General features: G+C 40.9%; 1 protein-coding gene across 1 annotated transcript; it reads right to left on the bottom strand.

The window, feature by feature from the left end:
* Positions 1–655: 655 nt before the first annotated feature.
* cnot6a (CCR4-NOT transcription complex, subunit 6a) lies at positions 656–11,982 on the bottom strand. The gene is made up of 12 exons (XM_017492072.3): positions 11,876–11,982; positions 10,264–10,385; positions 8,988–9,174; positions 7,658–7,743; positions 7,423–7,524; positions 7,143–7,211; positions 4,720–4,877; positions 4,349–4,503; positions 4,071–4,225; positions 3,703–3,933; positions 3,402–3,604; positions 656–2,840 (listed from the first exon to the last, which is right to left on the bottom strand). Exons 2-12 carry the CDS (start codon positions 10,373–10,375, stop codon positions 2,628–2,630), a joined length of 1,671 nt encoding a protein of 556 aa, XP_017347561.1. The 5' UTR covers positions 10,376–10,385; positions 11,876–11,982; the 3' UTR covers positions 656–2,627.
* Positions 11,983–12,983: the final 1,001 nt, after the last annotated feature.

Raw genomic sequence — 12,983 nt, 5'->3', positions numbered from 1 at the left:
AGATTTCACTGGAGTTTTTTTTTTCTTAAAAGTATTTTGAAGTGAAAGTTAGCAACCATATAAATCTATAATTCAGTGTGCCAACATCTTTACAAAAAATTTGGTTTCAAGTATTACAAAAAAGCAAACATGAGCATGGGGGGGGGGGGGGGATGACAAAAACAACTAATAGATATCATGATACAAGACAATTCATGTCAAAGAAAGGAAACATGATACATAATTTATTCACACTTTACAAAAAGAATCTCTTTTTAGCTACAACACCATCAGCAATCCAAGATAATAACCAGACAAGTTGCTTTTGATTTATATAAAAAACAAACAAAAAAAAAAAACAAAAAAAAAAAACAAAACAAAACAAAAAAAACCCACCACACAAAAAATAAACCGAAAAGAGGTACAGGTGAAAGATGGAGAAATAAGAAATTAAAACAAACAGACACCGGCAGTGAGACAAGCAGTCCGTCTTGTAATGCCTTAACCACTGCTCAGTAAAAGTCATTAAAACTGACTTCTGCCTCAGGGGCAAAAGTATCCTTTTGTGTGTATATATATATATATATATATATATATATATATATATATATATATATATATATATATAAAATATATATATATATATATATATATATATATATATATATATATATACACATATTTTTTAAAAAAAGGGGGGGGGGGAATGGGTAGCTGCACTAGTGATACATAATAAGTGCTTGTCAATCCATTCAGTTTTTAAAACATGACAAACTTAAGGAAGAAAACATTTACCCCCCCCCACCAAAAAAAAAAAGAAAAAAAATTACGAAATAAAGATTGGCCTTGTGAGCACATTGGTGACATTAAATCATGGGTTGATGGTTAATAGAAACTGGACCACACTTCGTACACCCAGCTCTGGCCGAGAGCAGACGCAGCACGAACGACGTCGCTACCCTATTCATTTTACGGTAGTAGCTGAAGAAGAGCTTTACACTTGGCTTTGCAGCAAAATGCATCAGATGGCACAACACAAGAGAGCAGACAGATGTGGTCTAGTAGTAACGAGGGAAGGTCAAGATTGAAATGGACACGAGCTGGGAGGGGAAAAAACCCCGGAAAATAAGAAAAATCGCCTGAGTTGAGCAGGAGGAAGTGGCAGTAAATTGCGAATGGGGGATTAATCTACAGACATTGCACAATAAGTTGAAGGAAAAATGGGCGAGAGGGGACAGCATACAAAAAAATAGCCAATCAGTGAAAGACAACAGCTATATTTACGAAAAACAAAACCTGTAGCACAGGAAATGCTCGAGACTATCCAGGTGTCCAGGAGAGTAGTGGCAGTGCGTTTGCAAGAAAGGAGCAGTGAGGCACAATGTTGCATGGAAGAAAGAAACTGGAAAATAAAAAAAAAATTAAAAAAAGGAACATGGAAGGACAGGGGAAATAACAACAAAATAAAAACCTGAACAAGTGCAAATTTATACAGAAAAAGATGGAAATTGGTTTCTTGCTCTTGTATAGCCCACATGCTGGTCATTTTGCATGTTCAATACATCAAAAACAGAAATTTTGCTTTCATTTACAATACAATCATCTGTGTGTTCAAATCTGAATCAGTTGTATATACACCAAAAGGTTAGGGATTTGTGGTTTCAATACAATCATGCGGAATTGAAAGAAACGGTCATGTGTCAGATAAAGCAATGCACTGGTCAGAGAGAGAGTGAAGCTAGCCTAAGCTGCTTCGATAATGAGTGCGTTCCAAATCCAACCCGTACACGCCAAAACACGGCGTGTTTCCCTTCTCCTGCTAATATCCAATACCACTGCACACATCAAGGCCTCGGGCTGTGAAATTCCGCATCACTTTAAATAGGGTTAAAACACTGGGCATGGCTGACTTCGTGCAGCTCTTCGTTAAACTAATTGCACCGAGATGGACGCATTCCGGTGGCGTGTGGAGTCTCTGAGGCTGGCAAAATTAAATACAGCGCTCGGCTCCTGCACCGGAAGATGCCTCAGCACCATGGTGAATGCACAAGCGAGAGAGTGACCTGCGCTCATTCTCTGCACACATTTAAAAAGCCCTTTAGCTAACAAGGGCGTTTATGGTAGAATGGACTAAATGATCGTTGCTCTAAAGCTGGTGTGATCAACGATTCCTATTAAATTTAGCTGCTCACTCGGAACTGGCCTCAGAAAAAAATTAGCGTGGACCAAAATAGAAAAGTCTGATGAACTCGCTTGGTCTGGACTCCCTGCTTGTGTCTGAAAAGGTATTGCCATATTTTATATATAAAAGCGTCGATCATTGTCTTCAGGTAAAATATACAAGGTATACTCGGAACCATCTGGGTTTGGGATACAGTGTGGAAAAAGTAGTTAACATTGTACTTGTGCCCAGAAAAAGAGAACCAAATAAACAACAAAAAGAAACAGGGGTGGTACAGATAAGACTGACAAACGTCTGCGTCAGTTAAAATCCATCGGTAATAAAAGTTTAGCCATACCCCAACTCCTCCTACGGGACTGAGATTTGTACACAACAAGCTCTGCCTCTTGGCATCCCTCGCTCTCTCGCTCCCTGCAGTAGGTCGGGCGCAAGGCGGGGCCGGGGGCTGCCTCGTGAGCTTGGAGAACTACCTGCAACCAGGCACGTGGAGACCGTTGACCAAAGACGAGAAGGGCAGGAGCAGCTCCAGTTGTGCAAACAGTGAGAAGTGATCAGAGGGGATGTGGGGATGCGGGCAACCAGTGATATTGTTATCATGGAGCCAATGGGGGTCCAGCGGGCCGAGCACACCCAGCACGTTCAGCAGAGGCTGAGAGTAGAAGATGTAATCGATCACGCCCTGCAGAGAACAGAACAGCAAGGTTAGATTTGGGGGAGGATGGGTGAGAAACTACTTCAGGATGAAAAAAAAAAAAATAAAAAATCTAAGTAGCATCTTTATTTATCCAATAGCCAATTTAACAAACGCAGTAGTAAAAACACTATCCTACCTAAAAATGTGTAAAACGCTGCTAGCCAAGAATACTTTTCTCACGATTCGATCAAGATTTCAGATAGTTACACGTCATAGCAAAACATGAAACTGACAAACTTCACCTATTCACATTGTGAGCAGATACTGACAAATTGTCTGTGGTAATTCTTTAAACTTTGGCAGTAATATTTTTTCAGTAAATAGATCAGGTTATAAACGTAGACATGTAGGCTTTGGCGTCTTTCAGTGGAGTCAAAATAAATAGTCTTTTAATATATGAATTCCTAGGAGAAGAATTATTTGGATTCATTCTTCCTTGTTCAAATACATAGCCTGTAAAAATATTTAAAAATACATACATTATTCCTATGACACTGGACACCCTGTATAAAGTTACAATATACAGATTAGAAGTGTACATTTGACCTTGAAGTCAAAGGTGTAGTTGGTATAAGGCATCAGGCCGTTCTCGTAGGCACTCTTTAGCTTGAAGCCGTGCGTGATCCTGCTGCTGGATGTGCCGTTCTTGCCGTTACAGTTAAAGTTGGTCAGGCAGTCAATATAGCGCAGATCTTTGAAGTCCTTATGCGTGCTGTCCACACCACCTGTGCTCAGGTATTCCACCACACCTACGTACACAGAATAAACATGCACACATTTTAATGTGAAATGATGAAAGAACACAAACACACACACACACACACACACACACACACACACAGCTTACCCGAGTCAGGCAGCGAGTTGAGGTCAGCGCACAGGACAAGAGGGATGGCATTGGTCTCCCCAGACACAGAGGAGAGCTTGAGGCTGCGCGTGGCCTTGTCCACAATGTTTTTCACTTCTGATAGGAACATCATGGTCTGGACGAGCTTTACATCCGAGTACTCCGGGTCCCAGTGCATGTGAGCATTAGCCATCAACAGCAGCTGCTTCTCCATACTTGCCAAATGCTTCCCTGATACACAGCACCAAACCAGGATCAGTACCGTCTATTATGAAACTAGACACGTAATGCCTTATCTGTTAAGTTCGCCAATAGTAGGCAGGCAAAATGACATGGATGAAAGGGAGAGCAAGATATCAGATACAAACCAGATTGCTCAATCATCTCCTTGCGCAGCTCCAGGAGCACTGCGACCCCGATGTTGTCCTTGGTCATCACCCTGTTCAACATGACCTCGGAGCCCTCCGAGTTAGCCATGGCCAGCTGGTTAAATTCCACTGTGTGTTTCTGCACAAGGCTGAACCTGTTTCCAAGATACACACACACACACGAAGGGTCAGGTGTAAAGTCAGCACAGTGGATACTTGTTATTTTAACAACCTTATGCACTAGCTGCTATTTTTAAACGAGACGTCTGACCACTCACTTCTCTGTCTTATAGAAGATGGCACAGCCATCTACGTGTTTGCGGTCAGACTCTGACATGGTCCTGGCACGAGACTTGGGGCTGAAGAAACCCTCGTATCCATGCTCTTTGAGCTCCAAAAGGAAAAAGTTGTAGTACTGCTCTGTCTCCACTTCCTGCCACAAAATCATAATCTAAGCATCTCCATTCCCAGTCATATTTCTGAAGCATGTCAATACAGATTTTTTTTTTTTTAAACTAAGAACCATAACAGAATTCCCAGAATAGGTACATTCTTCTTCAGTGAACAATTTCCATCACCCTCACAATCTAATGAGCACTTAAAATAAATAAATGTCATGCGTGTAAATGTGTTCGCCTGTGTGTCAGACCTGTAGGCTGATGATATCTGCACTGCAGCTGAGGATCTCCTGCATGATGGACTTTTTCCTGTACTCCCAGTTGAGAGCCCAGGAAGGGCAGTAACCGTAGAGCTGGCGTGTGGCGTACTTATCGCACAGTACGTTGTAGCACATCACAGAGAACAATGCTGCGACAGGGACAAAATCACAGCATCACTGCCCGTTCACACAGTGACTTTGTTCGCAGCGTGTAAAATGTTCACACATTGAATATATTCTCTTTAAATAAGTAATGATTCTAATTAATTCAAAGTCACAGCAATAGCATTCACACACTTGTAGGAAGTATGGGAACCAGATTATTATTTTTTTTTAATCTAATTTGTTTTGGGAGAGGGTGGGTATAAGGCAACTACTGTTGTGCCCAAAAATGTTACTGTCCCTGCAAATTGGTGAAGTGTTGAATATGAAGAGTCTTTTGTGGTCAGTATGATAATACATGATAAAACAATAATAGGGCACTCATATATATATATATATATATATATATAAAATTAAATATATAAATGTAGAAATATTACGCACACACATATACAGTTATTGCCAAGACCTAATGTCGTGGAGCTCAGTTTGTAGAGGTCTACGGGGTGACCTTATGGCAGGACACAGGCAATTGGTGGGGAAACTGAGAAAAAGAGGATTGACCAAACTCACTGTGCAATAGTTGTTGCACAATAGTTATTTGTAGTTTGACCAAAGACAGCTGGGGTGGGACCAAGCCATGGAGGGGGGAAAAGTAAAGGTCGTCTTTGTTTAGCTCTCTTTTGCTCTCTTCACTCCTCTTTCTCTCTATATCCTTGTAGTTGCTGGACCGTTGATCATAAAGCTCTCGGCATTCAGACACCAAAGACACCAGCAGCTCAACATTCAACTTGCATCTTCGTTTTTGTGGAATTCTTCTTTGTTGGCAAGACCGTTCTGTACTTGAGCACTACCAACTCGTAGCTTTATGTTACTTCGGCAGTTCCGGGCACATGAAAAAAACACAAATCTCATTGGTCGGCCAGTTTTTAATGTGCCGCGTCTATTTATAAAAAATATTTTTTTTTTAAAAAACCACAACAACCTATCGGCGTTCAAAAAAAAATTGCCTTCGACACTACATGTTTTAAGTGTGGGTGTGAACACTCCCTTTGACAGCCATTGGGGCATTAAACGGACACGCTGCGAAAAACATCCCAGTGTGAACGGGCCTTAAGCCTAGCCACTTTCTCCAAAATGACTAAGCTCTGCTACACCTACATGACTACCAGTTCTGAGAAAAGGCGCATTCACACTTAAGTCCCAAAGTGTCACATACTGAAAAAGTGTAGAACTGAACCATTTCTGACATTTAGATCTTATCTGAACACTTGTTTCAGAAAAAGTTCAACTTGCACACCTTCTGACTATGCACTGAAATCAGTTTCAGGAGAACATCTTACTGCAGTATGAAGAAACACTTTTGGAAACAGCATGAAGTCTCATAAAACACTACAAAAACACTGTTCTTTTTGGGACAGCTCCATTGAATTTATGTGAAACAGCTGGAAATCATAAGCTAATAAAAACAGATTTTTAACAGCTTGTTTTTGGGTGAAAGAATTATCGTTTGACTTATTTGTAATTGCAGTGCCTGTTTTGACCAGAGAACTAGTTCATGAGTGATGACCCAAGAAACAATATACAAAAACATTATTGCTCTGTTTACTGTAATGGATGATGTATGGAAAAATATTATATTTAGCAGCATCATTCCAACATACAGTCAGTCTAAGAATAAGTATGATGTTAATTTGCAATGAATCCTATTTTTATTTTTACAGAAGACAGAACTATACTGTTAAAGCATTGATTTACACTGCCAGCCATGTTCTACTGTAGTCTACAGTCTACTGAACGTGACTGGCAGTGCAAGAGGTTTTAATTCATTTACTTCAGGTCAAGAACCTCCCGACGAACACTGTAGCTTATACACAAGATATCAATAGTTTGTCCTGTTATTGTTAGTTGATGTGCAATTGCATTTAAAAGCCTGGTTACAAACCAGTTCAGAGCAACCGATTCATTTAAGTGTTTTTTTTTTTTTTTTTTTTTTTTTAAATCGGGGCTAGAATCAACAGTAGTGAGGAACTGTCCTATATGAGAGCTTCGCAGTTTCTGGTTTGCATTTCCACCACACTGCAATGAATATTAGCCAGCATATCAAGCTTGCGTCAGACTAATCAGCAATGTGCTGTACAACTAAAATTAAATCCAGCTCTAGTTCCTCTAGTGGAAACGCGTTTCAAAGTCCCGAGTTCCTGCAAAATAGTTCTTCTGGTGGAAATGTGCCTACAGAAAGAACAGATACTAATTTATGGTCACCGCTATTGCCATAACCAGAAGAATGTTCAAGACTGAAAGGTTCTCACCTGCTGGTCGTGTCCTGTCAGGCTCCTTAAGATGTACCCATGAGCGAGGAGGGGGCTGTTCTGTGGAGACTACAGCAGAAGACGACCAATGTGACAAATGCATACGCACAAACAATGAATACAAACAAGACTGATTGTTCCCTTCCCTTCCTATAGAATTTACCTCTCATCTTCATGGAACTCATATGAAAAATAATTTATTATAGAGCCAGGCTTTTCCCACAGGAAAAAAAGGCTCTGTTTGAGGCATTTAAAGGGTGTGGAGACGTGTGAGACCTACCGCGCTTGGTGCCTGCAAGATTGTCCAGCAGGTAGTTCAGGAGCCGGCGCGTCCCATCGGGTTCCTGGTAGAGGTTCATGATGTCTTGTGCAAGTGGGTTTCCTGGCAAGACAAAACAGAAATTTGTATTTTACTCAAACCATCATTCTGAATGAAGTTCAAAATCTGATACATAAATTGATTAATTATACTGGTTTAATTGCAAAAGGTCCTATCTGTTGGCACATAGACTCACCTTTTAAACCCAAGGTTTGTAACTGAAACAATTTTCCAAGCTCAAAAGGCAGGACTCGCAACTGGTTGTTATTTAAAAGCAGTTCCCTAAGAAAAACAATAGAGTGGATTACAAAATATCCTCAAATGCACAGCTCATGATTTACAAGGTGGACAAGAAGAGTGATTAGCATATCCTCATGACAACAACAACATTTGTATAATAGCTATACCACATGCAAATGCTTTAACAGTAGACCTCAACCATTCAACTGATCAAACTGAATTTTCAGTTCTTCACAGAAAATCTATCTATAGGCACACAGTGCAGCAATAATGACAGCAGAATATAGACGGGTATATATTACAACCAGTGACATTAACGGAATTGATCCATTCAAGTAAAGCCCTGCAGCAGCCACACATGAGATCGTGGATATTAGTGAACATTGAGGCTAGTCATTACCATCCCCAAACAAAAGAGAAACATTGGCATAGTTCTGGGATGCTAGGGATGCACAGAAATTTCATTCACCGAATAGGTTTCTGTTTTTGGCCGAAAATATATGGAGCCATGCCCCACCCGGCCCCTCAGTGTTCAGCGCTCAGATTTCACTTTCGATCTAGCTGACTTACCACGGCACTACCCGGCAAAGGGCGATCATGCCAGCTGTTTGGAAATACTTCAGAGTTTCTGATAAGGACATCAAATTTGCCATCTGCAGTGTCTGTTCCGCAGAAATTTCAAGACGGGTTACGGTGCCGAAGCACTTTTCCATGACAAGTTTGATACACCACCGAAAACGACATCCCGTTCAATATGCAGAGTACAGCAAAACAACAACGGAATAGAACCCCTCTGCCATTGTGTTTTCCTGTTTTCATTTAAATGGTTGTGTAGCATATTTAAACATTGTATTTGTAAGATGCTAGCCTAGAGCGGCTAAGTTCATTACTTGACAGCTGTTTTGCATATCATAATAGTTAATGTTACATTACTTGGATAATTGGACTAAAAAAAATCTGTTAAATGTGATTGATTGGGTCTGTAGGTTTTCCAATTCAGATTCCTTAAATTCATGAAATCAAATACAAAGTCCAATAGTAACAATTATACAAAATAAAATTTTAGAACGTTTGTTGTTTTATTATTTATTTTCAGTTTCTGGCCAAGTGCATGCTGAATTTTCGGTTTCAGCCCAGATTTTTCCTTTCGATGCGTCACTAACCCAAAGTTAATCACCTTTACTGGAAAGAAAGCATTCTGCGCAAAAAAAAACAAACAAAACAAAACGCACACAAAAAAAATCATCCCACAAGATTGACCGAGAGAGACCCCTGTAGTCACTGACCTGAGAGATACCATGTTGCCAAGCTCGGCAGGCAAGCTCCTGATCTTATTGGACGAGAGGTCCAAGTACACCAGGTTGTGTAGTTTGGCAATGTCCGGAGGGATGCGTGAGAGGGAGTTGTCACTGATGTGCAAAGCAGTCAGATGGGTAAGAGACCACAACGCTGTGCTCAGGCTCCTCACTTTGCCTAAAGACAAAACAGACAGCGAGGCTAAACTTCGATTTCTTAATGGGGAGTTATTTTCAGGTTAATGTAATAGGTTTAGGAGAATTCCTCCATACAAAAAATACATTCACATCTCATTAGCCAGTCAAATAAATACTACTACTAATAACAATAATAACAAAGCATTAGTGAAGAAAGCTAGAAATCAAACACGTCTAAACAATATTAGCCAAAAGTATGTGGACACCTGATCACCATACGTGCTTGTTTAACACCCCATTCCACATGTAGTCTCCTTTTGCTCTTACAACAACCTTGCCTATTCTCAATAGGCTTTCCACTAGATTTTGGAGTGTGGCTATGGGAATTTTGTTCATTCAGCCAGAAGAGCGTTGGTCAGAGCTCAGGCAAGAGTGGTCTGGGGTGCAGTCAGATCCAGTTCAACCCAAAGGTGTTCAAGTGGGGTTGAGGTCAGGGCTCTGTGCAGGACACGCAAGTTCTTCCACTACAACCGTCACACACTATGTCTTCATGGGGCTCACTTTGTGCACAGGGGTATTGTCAAGCTGGAACAGGTTTGTGCCCCTTATGCACCGTTCAAGTCATGTCAGAAAGATTGTCCATATCAGCTGAATGCACATGAACGCCACCACAAAGTTGTATTTATGACTGGAGAAACTCTGGATTTTCTTTGAGCCCCGAGTCCGCAAGTTGGGGTATGTCAGAAAGAAAACATGGTGGAATCAGCGGATGCAAGGTCTATAACTGACAGTGAATTTGTGGAAAGTGAACTCGCACAGCCACCTCACGCTGACCAAAGTGACATGAACGCACCTGACGCGGTAATTATGACTTCCCAGCTCGTAAATACAAACTTGCCGGGAGGCCTTGAGCGCACCGTTGGAGCCAATGAAGGGAAGCAACATACAAAGACATACAACTGTGTGCTTCCAAATTCATGGCAAGAGTCTGGGGAAAGCCTGCATTTGGGAGTGATGGTTAGGTGTCCACATACATTTGGCCTAGTAATGCATATTAATTTGTGTTAAGAGAGCCAAGTGAAAATATAAATGAGAAGACAAAGAAAGGATAAAAGCATGTCGAAATTACCACTGATCTCCAGTTCGGCCCAGTATGACTTCTTCCCACTAGCTGCCTCTTCGCTTGACATTATAGTGTACATCCGCCTTGGGTCCGGCGGATCATATTTTTCCTTGGGCATCCCTGTAATACTGAAAGAGGTGAAAGTTATTTCCATTGCTCGATTACAGGGCATCGGAGAACACAGCCCAAGTGTAATAACAGGATGTAATCTATCACGCAATCCTTACAACCAAGCTTGGCGATGGTGTATACGTGACACACATAAGGCTCTTACGTAAGAGTCCTAGAAACAAATTGGATACGCGCGATCTAAGCCTTGGTAGGGCATTAAAGCAAGCATTCACCCTCCTAGAAAAAGGTGCCGAGGTCTAAGAGTAGCTTGCAGAGGACGAGAGGAGGCACATGGGAGCCTGAACACATATCAGAATACAGAGAACACACACAGTAGCACTTTAGAAGATCAATAGCCGGGGCTCATTTTCCATTATTCATAAATGTTCATAGAGCCTCTGCTCCTCTTCATCGGATCCACATTTCCTAAAAGGAACCTGGAGAAAACTAAGTTAACAATAAATTCACTGGGAATGCCCAGCTCGTGTTGTGATGCTTTTAAAAGAGGTTCACTGCACAAATCTGCAAGTGACCAAAAGATTATAAGAGAAAGTATTAATCAGTCAGCAAACTTGCTGGGAATCAGTACGTTTAGTGGTTTCTGATTACTTTGTCGACTGTAGCGATCTAGACAGCTACCAAGAATAGCTAGAAATACACCAACACCTCGTGTTCAGAAACTACGTAGCACCAACCTGTTAGCTAACTGGATAACCGATTGCTCATACAAGATCCTGGACCTCCAGAACAAAGGGATTCTAACAGTTTCGTGGACACGGAGCGAAATTGTAAATATTATGGCATGGCTAGTTAGTTTTCCTGTAACAAGCTCAGCCATGCCGTGCATGCAGCAGCTCGCTAGCTGATCAGTTAACTGCTTAAAATTGACCAATTGATCTCAAGCGCTTGATTAGTTACGTTTCGTCACTAAAATAATTCCCCGCTTACTATCTTGCCTGACTTTTTATTCGTTTTTAACATTTGAAAGAAAAGTAGTAGTTAAACCACTAAACACACAAAATCACACATGGGCTGTTCATTTCGTTAAGCAGGTAGGTTACTAGTTGGTACCTTAAATATGCTTAGATACGCTTGTAAATATATTAAGTTAAATTATAACAAGCGCTTTCTACATTTATAAGCAATTTCTGGATTATATGAATAATATCAAACGATATCAAATAACGTTTTTTAATAACAGCGACGACTGTAATTAAATACATATAATATAAAGATATAAAATGACAAGATATAAAATCAAATGACATAAAATCAAATATAAGGACTAGAGCGCTTTAACTGTAATTAGCTGTGGTAATGTTAAGATTTGGTTAGTTCGCCAGAGAGCTCGCGGCTTAGCCTGCTAGCTAACGCGCGACTTTATATGTGCAAACTAAAACAACAACAAATGTGACTAAACGCTGTTTACAGGAAAGAAAACACGCACAAAATGATTTACTCCTCCTAAAATGAAGTTCGTGGTGCTCTCAGGGGTGATTCGGTTTACCTGTAAGACCATACCAATTGACGAAGCCGACTGCGCGTTTCCTTTGTTTCTGCTCCACTTTGTATCCGCTGTTTCTCACTGAAAGCAAACAAGAATCATGGCGGCCGTGAGAGTCTGGGGCTGAGATAACAACACGCGCCCTCATTGGCTGATTCTGAGAGGCGCGCTGTGATTGGCTGCGTACTTCAAACCACGCCTCCACGATGTTTACGCCACGAGACGAAGCAGGAAAATTTGGGTCAATTTGCGGATGTCGACAAATAAGTTGATACGCAGTGCTACAAGAATATTTTGTATTACCGTTGAATTATTGTAATAAATAAATAAATAAATAAAAATAAAGAGAAAGAATGTTATATTTACTTACAGCAAAACACTACATGTCATGTCAAAAGGGTAGCACAATACCGCATGTAAATACATGTATTCAGCAAATTACCTCATGTAAATATCACAAAGAGCGAACCTTACTGTGTATATACACAGTATATATCCAAAAGATTGTAGACACCTGACCATCACACCCATATGTGCATTTCAAACATCCCACTCCAGAGTTAGACCCCTATTTGAATTCAATTGAATTTGATTTGTATAGCGCTTTTTACAATGGACAGAAGCTTTACAGAAATATATAAACACAGGATACAGATTTTAAGTGTGTGGATTAATCCCAATTGAGCAAGCTGGTGGCAAGGAGAAACTCCCTAAGATGATATGAGGAAGAAACCTTGAGAGGAACCAGACTCAGGGAACCCGTCCTTATCTGGGTAACAGCGGATAGTGTGAAATTAAAAGAAACTTCATTATGGTTTGTACATGAAGTCTTTGTTGAACTAGTCCACTGTTCACCAAAGGAGACCTGAGTGCAAAACTGCATGTGGTAATTGCAGTCTGAAGGCCATAACAGCAACCGTAGTCCCAGCAACCACAGCGAGAATGTCCATGTGGAATTGAGGTCCAAAACCATTTCCATGGTGCTTCAAGCAGCACCATCTTAATCAATCTCCAGGCCGCAGCCTCCAGTAGATGAGAGCTCCATCCAGAGGTAGGGCTTCCGAAAGGATCAGGCAGGTCCGGAGAGCAGAAAGGGTCACGCTCACTGGCA

This window comes from Ictalurus punctatus, chromosome 18, assembly GCF_001660625.3.
Source record: "Ictalurus punctatus breed USDA103 chromosome 18, Coco_2.0, whole genome shotgun sequence".
NCBI lineage: Eukaryota > Metazoa > Chordata > Actinopteri > Siluriformes > Ictaluridae > Ictalurus > Ictalurus punctatus.
Note: the sequence above shows the minus strand (reverse complement) of the source record. Positions and strands in the feature narration are given on the sequence as shown.